Genomic DNA, 17785 nt, shown 5'->3' on the forward strand with positions numbered 1-17785 from the left:
TGTCTCCTCTGCATTTAACCATCACCCTTGGTGAGCAGTGGGCAGCCATGGCCGGTGGCCGTGGAGCAGTGTTTGCTCCACGGTGCTTTGCTCAGTGGCACCTCAGTGGCACCTTGGCGGATCGGGAATCGTTTCCTTACCCGCCAGGCCACCACTTCCCCAAGGCCACCAAGTGAAAGTGGAGTGATGCACTTATCCTGAGCGACTTACGCAAGTGCTTTAAGACGTTTAAATTTATAGTAGAATAATTTGGTTTATGAGCACCAGATTTGCATATACCATTAGTTTAATTACTTTGAACCCAGCTTTTTAAAAAAAAATATTTTACAAAAAAAAAAAAATGTAAAGTTATTTAATTGAAGTATTTTCTTTCAAATTTACACTTTTACGTTTTCTTTTATCAAAAAGCACAGTCTTTTCGGTGTTGTCTATATAGTGTAAAAGTGACCTGTCGTAGGGTTCAGGTCGCAGCTGATGGTGGTTGGGGGGTCCAGCTGCTTGACCACTGCTGCCGCGACGAAGCTGCATGACGTCATCGCCATGGCAACGTCATCGCGTCACCAGGAAGTGATCCTGGGCGAGAGTGAAGCGGGGCTATATTCGAGCATGACCGCCAAGGTAAGCGCCCTTCTGGCCGAGGGTGACTGTCACATTCCGCGGAGGTTAAGATGGGGTGGTCGCTAACGTTTTATTTCACTATCACTACCATATTTATTATAATTATTATTATTTTTTAAAGGAATCCCGCGCGACCTCCATCACCTCAGCAGCTAACCGGCCTGCTAAGATAACTTTAGCCGCGGTCAATGACATCGGGACGGAGCCGGACAGTCACAGAATATCACAGCAGAAGCGATAAAAAAATAAACCATATTAACTTTTGAATAACCCCTTTAAAAAAAACCCTGCTAAAACCCGGCTTAAATAATGTAAACTACATTTACTGTAAATTAATTATAATAAATGCCATAATGATCTGGTCCAAAACATTTCTTGTGATTATAATATATTATATAAAACTATATATTATACTATATATTTATCAATTAAATGTTGGCTCTATATCTATCTATCTATCTATCTATCTCTCTCTCTTTCTCTCTCTCTCTCTCTCTCTCTCTCTCTATATATATGTATATATATATATATATATATATATAGGGCTAGCCTTTATAAATATATAGTATACTATATAGCCTTTATGTGTGTGTGTGTGTATCTATCTATCTATCTATCTATCTATCTATCTATCTATCTATCTATCTGTATAAATTACATATTGATTAGCGTTATGTCATGAAGTAACTGCCAATTCCCAACATTACAGCAACATAGCAACAAACGACCAAAATTATAACCCGCTATTATTAAACCATGATTAGGCGCAGTCAAAAAAAATGTCAAAATGAACCGAAACCGATTTCCGCCATTATTTGCATGCCACTTTATTGTCTGCTAAATTTCATGATTACAGCCTTAGCAAGCAGTGGTGCAAATTTGCAAACGAGGCCCCGCCCCCTGTTTACTATTTGTGTATTTCCATTCATCCCGATTACGAGCATCACCTGCTACTCCCGTATCCCGTAATCGTCCTTTTTTTTTGCCAGCTTTTTTCAAACGTAGATCAAAGCGATGGCGTCATCGAGGCCGCTGCATGCTGGGTAATCAGGAACAACTCCCTGCCACCGACGAGATTAATCATGTCAGAAGAAGACATCCTAAAATTAGTTGTGTAACACGGAACCACTTACAAAATAACGCTCGGCTAATGTCGAAGTAATAGCACGGGGCCTTGGTAGCGATGTCTACACTAGTTACGTAATGAGACCTTTTTTTCCCCTTCTTTTGCATATCGACAGCTTGTCCTGCCAAGACGGGCCGACCCTGCCGAGCTCAAGTCCATTTTTCTCAAGGTCAGTAGCCAAAGGTACATTTTCACACGCATTCGTACGAGGCTTCCATTGACTGTCCTTGACGTAGCTGATGTTCTCCTACGCAGTATGCCAGCATTCAGAAGGACGGTAACTGTTACATGTCGCCGGAGGACTTCGTGTCGCGCTTCCTCCACGCGCACACGGACGTGAGGCTGTCCAAGGAGGCCATCGCGCTACTGGCAGGTGTGGTGGACCAGACCAAGGATGGGTCAGTACTTCAGAGTTCCACTTCAACATGTACAACGGTGTTCAAGATACACACGTGACGCTGGTTAGGTAAAAAGAAGAAGAAGAAGAAGAATCCAGTGTAGCTTGCAAAGTAAAAAAAAACAAAAAAAAGGACCTCGGATTTTAGATTTCGCTTGAGCCGCCTCCTCCTCAGCCGCCTCCTTTTTTTTTTTTTACATTAATATGTATGTTTTTAATGATACATAATGACGGCCAATAAAATGTTAGGGTAAGTCAAAAAGAAAATGTGTTGCCGCGGCAACCACCTGGGCTGCGAGCGGAGCAGAGTGCATGTGGTCATGTTGCACACATTACGGGGGCTGCTTTAAACAGGGGAGAGGCGCACATGCTCCGTAATTGCCCCGCCATTCACCGCATTGTGTGACTTTGGAGACGGATAAATGGCAGCGTCTCCGCTATTAAGGGATAAATCTATTAGAGGAGCCCGGCTTTGAGCTCAGGATCTAAACCTCAGAAAGATTTTACAGTCTAACTTTTTTTGTGTGTGTGTGTGTGTGTGTGTGTGTGTGTGTTAAATGAAAATAACCTATTTCATCAGGAGGCATTCCAAAAAAACGCACAATTTGCAAAATGTTGGATAAAAACGATGCTCGGATGGGCTAGTAATGGCGTTGCATAAAACATGCTTTATGCTTGACCTTGAAATTGCACAAGGGGCCACTTGTGGGTGCTGATCATTTCAGTAGAATATTTTTTTTTTTGAAACGCAAAGGTGTCCCCCACGTTTAGACAGCCTGTGAAACAAAAACCTAACGGTGCTCGGTGATGAACACCCTACCTGTCTGCAACAGTCCGCGAGAACAAGTAAAATGAATGACGTCCCCTTGTTCGTGGGGACCTCAGAAGAGCTCACATCGGCGAGAAATGAGTCTTGGCTAATCTCTTTTTTTCGGGGAAGAGGGTACATTTTCGGTCCCTCCTCCCGCGAGAAAGCAAATCAAGTGACACGGTGACACCCGTCACGCAACCGTATCACTCGTGCCACAGCGAGCCGGAAAATCAGTCAGTCTGCACATGTAGCCATCCCCACTGGCTCTCCACGACTCCTATCTTCTGTCTTTTTCCCCCCGTTCTTTTCCTTTCTTTCCTCTCTCTCTCTCTTTTTTTTTTAAATGGGAAATAATTCAGCTGTAAAACTCCATTGTCTCTTGGAAGGGGAGGGGGGCTTTCAAACTTTGTAAAAGAAGGCATGCTGGGATAAATGGCAGACTGGATGCACGAGCGCATGTCTCTCGAGCTGCGGGGCGGGCGTGGGGGGGGCCTGAAAGGCGGACCTGCACGCGTCTCCGCCGTGGGCACGGGCTGTCAGTGACAATGACGGGGACCGGGCGGCGTTTGAAGGTGCCCCCTCCTCACCTGTCACGGATAAAAGCCGCCGCCCGGACCTGCTCGACTGCTAGCCGCCATAAACAGTGTTTTTTGGTTATGTGTGTGTGTGTGTGTTTTTTTTTTTTTTACCCGTCTGTTAGAGGTATCTGTTACATGAAAAGTTTCCGTGGCTGCATGAGCATTTGATGCATCTGGGCAAAGTTATGAGGGTACAAGTCATCTGTTGGAGAGATGCTCATACGGGTTTTTTTTTCTGTTTTGCAGGAATGATGATGGGATGAAAAAAGGGTCCTTAGCCATATTAGTTGATGGTTGGAAGAGATCGGACATCGGTTTGATTGCTGAAGGCCACGTTTTTTTTTTTTTTTTCCTTTCTTTCTTTCTTTCTTTTTCTTTCTTTTTTTTTTGTTGCCGTAATTAAACTAAAGGCACTTCTAATCAACCATCATAAACTTTATCCTTGGTGTATAGGTCTTGAGGATAAGTGTCCGCCACATGAACAGACTTCATATGCCATCCATTGAAAAACCATGAATTGAGCATATATATGTTTTGTGTGTGAGTGTGAGTGTGTGTGTGTATATATACACGCACAAACACACACACACACATGTATAGACCCTGGCTATGAAAATTCTCGCCATCCCCTTAATTGCAGGAGTCAAACAGAGATGGCGAAGTCCCTGATTTCCCTTTTGTTTTTAGCTGATGATGCACGGAACCCAGGGCTGGTTCTGTCTGCGAGACTCCGCCCACTTTCAGAACATCGGGGGGGGAGTCCCGCTCCGAACAACTACCAGCTTAGTTAATAAAAACAATTACTCCTGACTCCACAATATGCCTGATTTCGAATGCTGGAGATGCCGCAAAAAAAAAAAAACACACAATTTCCTTTGAATTTCATCAGTAAGAAATTAATTAGAGTGGCCGGCGAGAGGTAAAAAAAAAAAAAAAAAAAAAAAGTTGTAATCATTGCTCAGTGGAAGCTGAAATAAATTAGCGACGCATGTGTCGCTGGGGGGGCTGCTCATTAGTATTGACCTCATGTAATTACTGTATCCATTTGTGAAATTCATAATGGAGTTGAGGCAACTTTGAACCGAGCTTAAATAAAGACTAGATTGCACCGTCCCCGGGGTTTCCCACGGGTGTTCAAATGGCTCGGCTGATGAGTTGCAGCGTGTGTGTGTGTGTGTGTGTATCTGCTAAAGTAGATGAGCCATTGGCATGTCTGCGGTGACCCTACGTACCTGCGTTAGTGTCAGCTGATGTTTTATTCCAAATGTCAGTCATTTTGGTTTTAGTAAAAAGGCAACGCAGCCTTCACCATTATCGTTTAACGGCAAGTTATCTTCAGTAATACATTTCCTATTTAGATGGGTTTTTTTTTTACCGTAGTAAAGGTCATTAGCATTCCTCTCTGTAACTGCAAACTACATATTTCCCTTATTTCTAAAACCAAGTAGCTATTCAAGTTATGTTGTTATGTTATTAATGTTGTAACTAAGTGTCTTATAATGATGCTGTGTGGTTAATAAGTTGTCTACTGAAGAGGGTTTTTTTTTTGGTGTGTGTTCACTGTTTCTGTGATTTTTTTTTTTTTTCTGTTGTTGTAGCTGAGGTAATGACATTTGACGGTCAAATAGGAAGCACTTCAGTCAGGATTGCCTGGAATGAATAGCCTTGTTATGACCATTTGTTTTGTCATTCACTTTAGCCCCGAGGCCATGAAATTTCCGACTGGACCGCGTGGCGAAGCATTTTTTTGGCTCGTATAATTCTGCGCCGATCATTTCTAATAACAAACCACTGAAGTGTCAAGTGTGCAGCATAATAAACAAAAGGGCTTGTCTGTTTCGGCGTGGACTGGAAATCAGCACACATGACTGCATTATCAGACCCTAAACGCATGTCTCTGTCCGACCCTGCCAGGTTGATCTCCTTCCAGGAGTTCTTTGCCTTTGAGTCGGTTCTCTGTGCCCCCGACGCCCTCTTCATGGTGGCCTTCCAGCTGTTCGACCGAACCGGCAAAGGAGCAGCCACCTTCGGTAAACCCCACCCACCCAAAACAACCTTCTTTTATTTCTTACATGCCCGTCTTATTCCACTACATGCCTTTGCTTCTGTCATAAGCCAAGTGTCACCTTTGTTAGCATCTCCGCAAGGCATTCATCTAGAAAAGCTAAGAGATAGTGTCGTTTACAGCAAACCCAAATTTTCACCATCTCCATCCATTAAGGTGACAGCGTGCCAAAACGGTGTATTTCTGTTTTTTGACAGTGGAGCTGGAGACGGTGTGGGTGTGGATCCGCGTGACTGTCATCATTCATAGCTAGCACCTTTGATGCATGCGAACGTGCTGCATATTTCACATTTCCCTAATTGATTTAAACAAGCCTTTTCTCTCTCTCTCTCTCTCTCTCTCTCTCTCTCTCTCAGACTTGATTTAGGATGCAGGGCACATGCGACAGGTACAGACAGACAGAGAGAGAAAGGAAATTTCATTGTAATTGTTCAAGTCGGTAGGGAGTAAGATCATTTTCCTTGATTATGTATGCACATATGTAAATTTTCATATTTAAAAGGCTCAATTAAAAACATTTCGCCGTGACGTCGCGGCACCTAATTAAAAGCCCCATGGTTTTCACTGCCTGTAAAGGTTAATTAGGGTATTTAATGGTATGGGTTTTTTTTTTTTTTTTGGAACGTCAGTGAGAAACAGACATGGCAAATCTGAGACCTTGGATCACATGAAGAACAAATTTTACTTTATAGTCATGTGCTGCAGAATTTATTGGATTTAATCAGATTTTTTTGAGCCCCTCCCACTTTTCAGTTGCATTTTAGACAGTAATGGGCTCATTGCATGTGTCGTCTTCAGGTTTTGTATTTTTTCTAAACAGATTTCCATAATGGTACACTGGAAAAATTGTGAGGAAAACAAAATGTGGTAATTAGGTGAAATAAGAGTTAATAAACTCACTGACAGGAGCACCAGCAGCGGGCCACTGTACTCAGGCCAACTGGATGAAAAAAAAAAAAAAAAAAAAAAACTTGAGTGTTGACAGGTCTATAAAACCATAAAAGCTGATAATATAAATGCAGGCCCAGTCTAATTCTCCCGCGGTCCTCCGCTGCAGCACCGCTGTATATTTATTGCCTCATTAAAGGGTAAAACCTGCTTAAGATGTCTTTTTCCAATCTGTGTACTCTGAGTAAAATGGGATTTTTTTTTTTTTTTTTTTTTTTACTCGTCATCCCTTCTGCCCGTCTCTCTCTCTCTCTCTCTCCCACTTTAAACGCTGTTTGTTTTATTCATAATCAGAAGCAGACCTCCTTCTGTTTGTTTTCGTCTCGCCGCCCGCCGCCGCTCTTTTGAAGGCGCAAACCTTCGACCGCTCCGTCCATGAAGTGATTAGCGACGTGATGTACGCTCGGTGTCCTTTATTCATGTCGTACTATTCGTTTTATCACACAAATTGCATTAAGAATCGACCCCGGCGCCGCCAAACGTGCAAACACGGAGCCCCTTTTTCTACTCAGGGAAGCGGACGTGTGTTATGTCATCTAACCAAGGCTCTTTTTTTTCTACCCGCTTCCAGAGGATGTCAAGCAAGTGTTCGGGCAGACGACCATTCATCGGAGCATTCCGTTTAACTGGAACTCAGAGTTTGTTCAGCTCCATTTCGGCAAAGATCGCCAGAAGCGCCTGAACTACGGTGAATTCACCCAGTTCCTCCTGGTGCGTCCCTTATTCCCCATGGGCAAACACACACACACACACACACACACACCTGCCCTCGAGCTGTAGATATTTGCCGGGTTTTTTTTTCATGTGTCCGCCAAGTCCTCCAACTGTGGACCGCAGGCCCAAATCCATCGGATGGGGATGGCGGGACCCGGAGCACCTCAAATGCCGGCGATCGGTGTGGTTGATATCTTCCTAAACTCGGTCTGACACAAAATCATGTGTTTCTGGGCACCGTTTTTTCCCCCCTTCGACACAGCCCAGCAGACTGACCCAGTTAGTCATTAATGAAACACTAGCGTTGTATTACCGGGCCCGGCAGTTGTTTCCCATTAACTGACGTAACCCAAATACAGGCCACCGATTGCCCCGGCACAGGTACAAGTGTTCCTCTCTGCGAGAGATGGTATCAGTGGCGCTGTTGTGTTCTTTTTGTGTTTGTGGGTGTGCTAGCCATTTTCCAATATAATGTCTAGACCCGAAAAATCAGGCGCGGGCGCGCAGATCGTGCCAAGTCCGCATCTACGCTTTCCATATCTGAATGAGCTTTTTATATTACACTTAACGTGCACCAGATGGGGTTTTTTTTTATTTTATTTTTTTTTTTTATTTCCTTTCAGGCGGGTGGGGTGTGGGGGGGAGAGAGCGTGCTTTGAGAGAAGTGCATTGATGTTATACGTGCAGTCGGGGTGTATTTAGAATTTGGGGCATGCCCAGTTTGGCCCCAGCGTTTCATACAGCGAGTGCTGCAGTAACAAACAGTGGGAATGTGAACGCACACGTTTCCCATTGCGCTCGCTTTATTTTGTCAGTTGCGATGATTGCGTAGCAAATTTCGCAGCAAATCCAAAAGGCAGACAAATAGAGGCAAATGTTATAAATGCGTCTGTTCATATCCGACTGTCTGTATTACTATTGTGTTGGGTCTAAAAATATGGAAGGTTATTTTGAAGATAACTGGTCCGGTATATTGTGATTGAATGAGGGTGCCAAAAAGCAAAATTGATTAACGGACTTTAACAGATCCGTTGCACATTTGGCAAAGAATTAATCTAGACTGAAGCGTTACGTGGGGTGACGTCATGCACTGCCGAACTGAATTGTGGGTCTGTGGCTTCGCGTTGCTTGTGGCGCTGGTGTCAGAAAGTCATTTAACTCATCAAGTGCCAACCAATCAAATCAACTCGTGCAATTTTCCCTCTGAACGCGGCGGCCAATCCGAATTACCCAGTGCAAACGTTTGTTGTTGCCTAAACTGAGCGAGAAACAATGACTGGTTGCCGTTCGTGTGCTTCCTGCACTGCAGACACACCCACTGTCAACTTCTGGGATTCATGGTAGTCGTTGTATGTCGACTGCTCGTAACATCCAGCAGAGCATCTCACGGACGCGTGAACCAGGCCTGTGCAGAAGACGCAGAAGAAAAGAGAAAGGAAATCTGCCTCTTCTTTGCGGAGCCTTGCATTGTTTAAATGGGGCGAACGTGCCGAGCCAAACAGAGGTAGCTCGTCAACCGGGTTTTATTTGAATCCAAGGACAATTAAAGGAACAATAAATGCCTCGGCGTTTTAAACATGGCCCTTCAGAGGCTCGACGCGCTCTCCCCTCTCACACACAGTTCTGAAACACATACGGTTTAAGTGATTCAAGGTTTCAAGAGGCTAAAACTGTAGCCACAGTTGTTTTGCAGCTCCGTGCGGTCGTGGCTCTCTGCGCTCGGTGTCGTCTCGCACCTTTTTTTTACATTTTTTTTTTTTCCTCGGCCCTCTCGGTTTTTCCTCATGTTTTGACTGTCCCGCTTCGACACAGCAGATATTCATGCTGAAAAGTTGAATGTGATACTGAGCTGCAGAGCTCCATCTCGCCACCCCGCTCTTCATGTTTTAGGTCTGTGGCTTTTTTGCATGGTTACAGTTAACTTCGTAACTTCATATACTCCATATTTCACCATTATTATTAATATATTTTTTTTGTGTTCACACGCCACGTTATACACGAAGCAGCTACATGGCAGCATGGCATTATTTGATGAGTAATTGACCATAATTAGCAATGTATTAAAAAACCAGCAGGTATGGACCTTATTTTCCCTGTACATTGAGCAAAGTCATTTTAAAAATAAAATTCATAACGCCAGTCTCATCAGTCTGGTGATGACATATCATGACCTTTGGCCCAGCCTTATAATTGTCTGTACGTAGCCGCTTCATACTTAGTAGTGATTGGATCTTGTGTGGGCATTGAAGTTCGCATGGATCAGAAGGTCAGTTGCAGTGGACGGATGGGTGTAAGTAGCCTAGCGTGTAACACACTGGCCTATGAACCAGAAGACCCAGGTTCAAATCCCACTTACTACCATTGTGTCCCAGAGCAAGACACTTAACCCTGAGTGTCTCCAGGGGGGACTGTCCCTGTAACTACTGATTGTAAGTTGCTCTGGATAAGGGTGTCTGGTAAATGCTGTAAATGTAAATGGATGGCTTGATCACGCAATGTTCCGATGTTCTCCCTCAAGGCCGTTCTTTCTCTCTGTGACTTTTTCTCTTGCTAACTACGTAGCTATTGTGACGCTATCTAATGCCAACATGTAAAATGTATACAGAAAATTTGAGAAAAATACTAAACTGTTTGCCTAGATTGCATTGAAATGCACTAAAATATAATATATTCACTGTTAATAATTCGTTTTTTTTTCTTTGACCCATTGTGTTTTGCTCTACTAAATATACCTTTCAGCCACAACATTAAAGATCTCCATTATTCCACCCAAAATTGTCCTTTAGTATCTAGCACCAAGACCAGTCCTTGGATCAGAATTGTTCGCTTTTAATAAAATTGGAATTTGGAGGGCAAATGTGCACATTGCTACGTTCCTCAAACCGTTCCTCCGTTTTGTGGAGGGGCGTTTACAAGGCTGAAAGAGAGGAAATGCAGGTGTGGAAGGAAAGATCGGGGTGCACAATGGATAGAAGGGCGAGCCGGTCGAGGCAGTGCGATGATTTGGGGCAATCTTCTGCTGGTCAAACCTTGGGTTCAACCTGACAAACCATACTCCATCGTGGATATTGATTTCCCTAATCAGGAACACACACACACACACACACACACAAAAAAACCTCTCCAGAATTCTCCAGGTCCAAGTCTGTTCCAAATTGGCATCACCTCACAACTCATGGGACTTAAGGGATCTGCTCCTGACAGCTTAGGGCAGGACACCATCATCTAATATAATGATAAGGTTCAGTCTGTAAGTATGTGGTATTACACGGCATCTTGTGTATTGTCATGGTCATGTCAAATGAACTCAGGTTCCAAGCAGCTCTAATCACAGCTGAAACGTGGTCTACAGTTTTCTGCACATCCCCTCCTCTGTTTGAAAATACAAATATTAGAAAATATTGGTTTGACGTTGTTTGTGAATTATTACGCATCGTGCGCCTCTTAAAGTGGACGTTTGCTTTGACCTGATCCTCTCAGGAGATGCAGCTGGAACACGCGCGCCAGGCGTTCGTCCAGAGGGACAAGGCCCGGACCGGAACCATTACAGGCCTGGACTTCAGAGACATCATGGTGACCATCCGGCCCCACATGCTGACGCGCTTCGTGGAGGAATGCTTGGTGGCCGTGAGTGCGTCCCTTTGTTTGTCTCTCTGTTGTCTCTCCACGCCCCGAAGTGACCGTTCCAAGAACGAGCGTCGTCCACAGGCTCCTTTGACAATGTGTAGTTTCTGTTTATTGGCGTCTGTGCGGATGCCTTCCTGCGTCTGGATGTGTGTTTCCAGCCCGTGTGTGTGTGTGTGTGTGTGTGTGTGTGTTTCATAAACACTTTGCGGAGTCTGTCATTTTCTCTGCAGCGCGTAGCTCATAAACTCGAGAGCTCTGGAAGAGGTTTGTAAACACGACATTCGAAATAAGCCTTAAGACAATGTGCCCAGACTACACACACACACACACACACACACATGCTTGCCTTTTAATTTGCTTGCAGTGAAAGACAAATGACAAGCGAATCGCCAGGTTTGTCTAAATATTTCGAATGCGGAATGGAAGGCAGAAGCGCGCCGTGGAGACATATTGACTTTTCGTGTCTGGACGCTATTTGGTTGTCATTTTTTCTTCCCCCTGCAGCAGCACTGGCCTTTCCTGCTAGTTTCAGTGAAGGTGAAGAGAGACACGTGTGTGTGTGTGTGTGTGTGTGTGTGTGTTTTTTGCTCGCGCAATCATTTGTGGGCTCTGCAGCCCGGTGTCTGAAAGCACACAGCGCCATCTAGTGAAATGGACCGCTGCCAATGTCTCGCTCGCTGCCGTTCCCTCGCTCCCTTCCCCCACCGCGAAACCAATCCAAGTGCTTCTCCAGTCAAAGACCCTTTTAAAAAAGGAAGCGAGATCTCCGCGTCTCTGTCGTCGCAGGTACCGGGAACGGGCCCGGCATTCACTGCGGCTATTTTAAGATTCGCCTCATTCTATCCGCACCATAACCGAGCTTTATTACATGCCACTTCCCATAAAACAACTTAATTAAAATGCCCTCCTTCCTCTTGCTGCAGCCGTACATATGCATTTATTTAGCCTCCCGTGGGCAAGGATAGTTAAAGATCTCCCTGTAGGCCAGTTCATCCCCTCCGTTCTCCTCTGTGAAGTGTATGGATGTTGCTTCACGCTCTCAGCCTGTTTTTGCGTGTGTGTTCTGCATCACCCCTAGGTGGCCGGCGGCAGCACGTCCCACCAGGTCAGCTTCTCCTACTTTAATGGCTTCAATTCGCTTCTGAACAACATGGAGCTCATTAGGAAGATCTACACGACTCTGGCAGGCAGCAGGAGGGACGTGCAAGTCACTAAAGGTTGTGTGTATGTGTGTGTGTGTGTGTGTGTGTGTTTGTTGGTTTTTATTTTGGTTGTGGTCCTCCCTTGTCTGATTGGACCTGCTGGATTTGCCCCAAAAGACACAAATGCGCCTTCTCTCCCCACCGGCACACAATTCCTTGCTGCAGAAGTCAGTCTCTTACCTAGGGTGGTAGTAGCCTAGTGGTAACACACTCGCCTATGAACCAGAAGACCCGGGTTCGAATCCCACTTACTGCCATTGTGTCCCTGAGCAAGACACTTAACCCTAAGTTGCTCCAGGGAGACTGTCCCTGTAACTACTGATTGTAAGTTGCTCTGGATAAGGGCGTCTGATAAATGCTGCTGTAAATGTCAGTCTCTTACCTCATTGGTCCCCTATAAGAAAGTGTTTTTTTGTTTTGTTTTGTTTTGTTTTGTTTTTGTACCGGCACTTACGGAGAAATTTGTGGAAAACTGAAACTGCCCCGACCCCGGACTCGGTGGCCAGTTGATGAACTGTGGACGCAGGGGCCCTCCCAGTCTGGCCAGCGACTCGGGCTGAGGAGCTGTGAGGAGCCCAGCGCAGTCTGATCGATCTTATCGAGGGAAGGGGAGGGGAGGGCGGTTTGGACGGATGGAGACGGGGCGTGTGGGTATTTGGAGGGCGTGGGCCGGCCCTCGCCAGGCCACGTTCCCACCGAGGCTACGGGCCGTCATTAGGCCCCACTGGGACCCATTCGTGCAAATCTCCACGTCTCCTCCTCTCGCTGACCCTCATCTGATTGGTACCGTATGTCGGGCCGAGTGAGGCACTGCCAACCTGACGTCACAGCTGAAGTCACCGGCCCAATGCCTGGGAAAGAGGGGAAAAATCCATCAAATCCCCATTGGCCAAGACCGTTAGTAAACAAACAAAAAGGACAACAAGCCTGCAGCAAAAAAATATGGGTCGTCCCTGTTTGACTAAGACTGCTAAGACTAAACTCTCTTCATAAAAACATCAGTAGAGCTTGTGTTGTGGACGACAGAAACATGGCCGTGCTACAATTTGATCAGTTTTGAAGGATTTTCGAGGTCCCCGCCCCTTCCCATCATCCTGCATCCTGTGCTCTCATTGGCTATCGCTCGTCAGTGACTCAAGCCACTCGAGTCATTTTGAGGATGCTAACAAATGGGCCAACGGCCAGGATTAAAATGGAGTGGTCTGATTGCGAGGCTTTATCTGGGGGTAAATAAAATGAATAACTGAATACTCATGTTGTGTATCTGGTTGTGCATCATCAGGGTGTTGGTGACAGCGGGTAATCTCTACCGACGAGTGCGTGTCACAGGTGAGCGGCGTGTTTGCGTGACCCTTCCCCCCTCGCCGCCCGGGCCGGGTAAGCGGAGCTCGGCTGCGTTTGAATGCCGCTCTGTGGGAGCGCACCGCCAGAACACATGCTGTTCTTTCTAAAGCGGTCACCCTATACCGCCGCGCCGACGGGATCCCACTGTACCACCAGCCCTTGCTTAACCTGCTCACCACCGAACACTTAACCTGTGCCATTCCGCCATTCGATCCGTCACAGTACAGGGAACAGCTGCGAAACAAGTCGGAACGCGGAAATAAGTGGAGCTGGTGCATCCTGTAGAGTAAAGGACTGGATCTCCTGCAGCAGTTTTCTTAGGAATAGTAGTGATGAATTTGAAGAAAGGCCTGCCATGATCATGCAGTTTTAACTGGCGAGTAATTGTCATGCAAATTATTGCAATTAACAATTTAAGTGTCACTGTATTATTACCGTAATTGTAGAGTAAGCTTTATTATAATTTAACAATAAAAAAAGAGTTGTTTATTTGGATTACACCATATGAACATATGGACAAAAGTAGCATAAAAAAATAAACAGTAATTATATTTTGCCTTTGTGTTTTTTCATGTTGTACTGTTTTAAACTGAGACAGCAGAGCACCAATCAAAATTGTACTGTAAAGATACTGAAATTTAATATTTCTGTTTATAGGAATGTATAGAAATCTATTTAGGATTGATTGTGTAAAAAATGTGAAACTCTCCGAACATCTGCAGTTCTCCCGTCAGCAGTAGCAGTAAATGCACGTTTGCCCAGAACGGCGCCGGTGGTCTGATATCACCATTACCCAACACATTATACATCTTTAGTTCTGACCCCATCCCCTGTCAGACTGTACTTTGTTGAATTATGTTGAATTCATTCCTGTGGGGCAGCGGTTGCCTAGCGGTTAAGGAAGCGGTCCCGTAATCCCGATCCGCCAAGGTGCCACTGCCTGTCATGGCTGCCCGCTGCTCACCAAGGGTGATGGTTAAAAGCAGAGGACACATTTCGTTGTGTCACCGTGTGCTGTGCTGTGTATGACAATCACTTCACTTTCATTCATTCTTTCATTTCATGATGGCTGCCAATGACTATGAGAGCAAATATCATGCAATGTGTAGCTTCTTTTAGCATTCATTAAAAAAATTGCATTTTAAAAGTGTCCATGGAGGTTTTATATTCAAATAGAATATTTTTTAAACGTTTGGACATTGCTAGTTTAAAAACATTAAATTTGTGGTAAATACTTCACCATTTTTTGCATTATAGCATCTGAGAATAAGTGTCTTTGTATTATTCTTTTATAAAGTTTTTCTTTATAACATTTTCATTTATTGGTGAATTATGCTGTGCTGACCTATCCAGCATAGGTGAATTTAGTTCATGAAGGGCTTGATATTAAACCAGCTGGGGGAACCAGACGTTCCACACCAGAGAAAATCACTAAAATGTGCAGGAGCCCCTGGAACATCTAACCATCTTCTCCTCTTCGTTGGTTTGTTACAGAGGAGTTCATCATAGCAGCTCAGAGGTTTGGTCAGGTGACCCCCATGGAAGTGGACATCCTGTTCCAGCTGGCTGACCTCTCAGAGCCGAGAGGGTGAGTCACTAATGGGGTGTGTGGGGGGGGGTCAAAAGACACCTGGAGCCATGTCACACTTTATTAACAAAGCCCTTTGCCATTAATTCACCACAGGAGCTGTGATCATATAACAATCTGAAGAATGTATGAGAACATCCAATTTCATTAAACTAAGCCCGAGCTGACCGAGTTGTGCATGAGCAAAACCCCGAATCGCTCATCAGGATCCTTACTGAAGTGTGTCTGATTGTGGGACAGCGAGGTTAACGACGGCCTTAAAAGAAAACGTAGAGAAAGACACATCAAAGTTTTAAAGAAGGATTCCTGGAAAGTATGGGCCTTCTTCTTCTGTTAATGCAGAGTCCTCATGCAGAGCAGTAGGATACAGGATGCAAACGAAATGAGAAAAAAAATTCCCTCTTCACAGGGTCTCCGATCCCAATCCAATCTGTTCTCCTTCGTTGTCCCTGGCTGGTGGGACAACTTGTCCTGCTCCATTAGACTAGCCGAGACTACTACCACCTTTAAGAATCAGTTACACACGCACACACACACACACACACACACACACACACTCACAAATAACTAACTAAATAAATACATTTCGTCTAGCACGAAACAATTCCCCAGCATGTTCTGTTCTTGACAAGTTGGGCCTTATCAGGGCTCATAGTTTTTTCACTCTCAGTCTATGGAAACCGAAGGAGAATTGCTGGTGTCTTCTCCCTGTAAGTCGCTTTGTATAAAAGCGTCTTCCAAGTAAAGTAAAGTAAAGGATAGGATTCAGGTCTTACTGGCTCCTCCCCATTGGATCATCCCATTGTATACTGCATGAAACACCATTAAAGTCTGCAAGCCTCCATAGTGTTTCGGATGGTTTTGTGTTTTGAAGCATTTGCTGGCATAGTACTTGTAGAATGTGTTCTTTTCTTCTCGTAGGCGTGTTGGTTTAGCTGACATTGACATGATTGCACCTTTAGAAGAAGGATCTCTCCCTTACAACTTAGCTGAGGTCCAGAGACAGGTAAGACTCGAAAAAGAGAAACTTCCCCACGCGCTCAGAGTTTTTTTTTCTGCCAGAACGGTGAACAAAAGTGTCCTGCATTCTCTCTGTTGCTTTATTGTGCTCAGAGTTCGTTTTTTTTCCCTGCAGCTCCTCATTTGGCTTCTGTATAATGTCCCAGGGGTAATGCAGATGAAACCTCAGAGGTGAAAGGGGCTTTCTTTTTGAGTTTTTTTTATCGTAAATGATACCTGGGAACTTCGTACCGTAATAACCGGCTCATCAAAGTCGTACAGTGCCAAGCTCGGCAACGGACTTGTTGTGATTTGGTGAAAGTGGAAGCTTGTTACGTATAAAGTGAAAGCGGCTAGATTGCCGTTTGGTTTAATTATGTACTGGCTTCGAGTTGAACCGTTTGTGATTTTAGTTTGTGATCTTACTTTGACTCCAGCAGAAGCGTGTGTGTCTGTCCCTCGTGTAGAAGCCAAATTTGAAATTCAACTTTGAGAAGTGGTGAATTAAATGCGAAGAAAAGCGAAGCAGCAGAAGAAAGCGATCACCCTCCACAGCTCCGCCGGGGGAAATGAAAGAGCAAGAAGCGGGCTTTCACGAGCAGCCGAGAGGAAGCGGGAGGGGGGGGATCTGGATGTTTTTGTCAGAAGCTCGGCTCCAAGACGCACCGAGCACCTCCTCCACGCCAGGCCGGCCGGAGCAGGGGCCCCGGGTAGAGACGCCAGTCCCACCACAAGGAGACCGGCCTGGGCTGTGGTCTCTGGTCTCGCAGGCCGGAGGCCAGGACTCCCTCTCAGAACGCCCCGGCTCTCTCTCATCCTCCCCCAAAAAAGCACACAGCCCAAACCTCAACTTTGGCTCGGGGAGGTGAGCCGTGGAGGCCCCAAGGGGGAGATCTGTGGTGGCCCCTGACAGGTGGTCTTGTTCCAGGGAACGCGACCCCCCCCCCCTCATCCCTTCACCCGTTCACCCCCCCCTGTCCAGGAGTTGGGGGTGGGTGATGGAGGTCCGGGAGTTATAGCAGCAGGTAAATGCACGGTTCCGGTGCAGATCGGGGCACTTGGCGGGTTCCGTGCTTGACTAACCCCTCTACCCGATGCTGCGCTGTAGCTCCAAGGCTTTCAAAATAAAAACGGGACAATTTACTGCACCTTCGGAAAGAGTCGGCCAGGTTGTTCCCTGCAAATGAGCTAAAGCCTCATTTAAGTGATTAAAATCACACGTTGCCCCCATCACGCAAGTGGACGTCTGCATGAAAACAGGGTTGTTATTGTTCTGATTTCACCGCGATTTCCAACAGCGTACGGACGTAACGCTACGCTGAAGGGCATGAAACCTTTTTTTTTTTTCCTTCTCTTAATATCATGTACGTGCATGAATGAATCCCTTCCTGTCTCCGCAGCGTTTGGGAGCCACTGCTCCGTCCTCCCGCTCCGTCCTCACCCAGGTAGCGGAGTCCGCCTACCGCTTCATGCTTGGCTCTGTGGCTGGAGGTAAGGCGCTCGGGCAGGCGGGCGGCCAGGCAGGCGGCCAGGCAGTCAGCAAGCCAGTCAGTCATGGATCATTGTGCACCACCCCTCTACCTGCCAGGCCTCCACCTTCCCTTCTCCTCCCTTTTCCTCACGGGGGGACAAACAAAGGCTTCCCTATTGCGTTCGCGAGGGGTGGTGGGGGGGGGGGGGGGGGGGGGGGCGATTTCTGCTGCTCAAAGCGCAGTGGAGCGGTTCACGCCATAGGAACGTCCTGCATGGACTCTTTTCTACCTGTCAG

The 17785-nt window shown here is 45.8% G+C and overlaps 1 protein-coding gene across 3 annotated transcripts in view; it reads left to right on the forward strand.

Moving 5' to 3' along the window:
• Window positions 1-567: 567 nt before the first annotated feature.
• slc25a13 (solute carrier family 25 member 13) overlaps window positions 568-17785 on the forward strand; it is a 34369-nt gene continuing 17151 nt past the window's right edge. For 2 of the 3 annotated variants that reach the window (XM_028964273.1, XM_028964275.1), the window contains exons 1-10: window positions 568-618; window positions 1860-1913; window positions 2000-2142; window positions 5445-5560; window positions 7115-7254; window positions 10738-10884; window positions 11963-12101; window positions 14925-15018; window positions 15940-16024; window positions 17418-17508. In XM_028964273.1, the coding sequence (XP_028820106.1) occupies window positions 607-618; window positions 1860-1913; window positions 2000-2142; window positions 5445-5560; window positions 7115-7254; window positions 10738-10884; window positions 11963-12101; window positions 14925-15018; window positions 15940-16024; window positions 17418-17508 (1021 nt within the window). In that variant the 5' untranslated portion in view covers window positions 568-606. Of the gene's footprint in view, window positions 619-1859; window positions 1914-1999; window positions 2143-5444; window positions 5561-7114; window positions 7255-10737; window positions 10885-11962; window positions 12102-14924; window positions 15019-15939; window positions 16025-17417; window positions 17509-17785 lie in introns of those variants that run through there. The other variant, XM_028964274.1, reaches the window with a different exon arrangement.

Source organism: Denticeps clupeoides, chromosome 20 (assembly GCF_900700375.1).
Source record: "Denticeps clupeoides chromosome 20, fDenClu1.1, whole genome shotgun sequence".
In the NCBI taxonomy this organism is placed as follows: domain Eukaryota; kingdom Metazoa; phylum Chordata; class Actinopteri; order Clupeiformes; family Denticipitidae; genus Denticeps; species Denticeps clupeoides.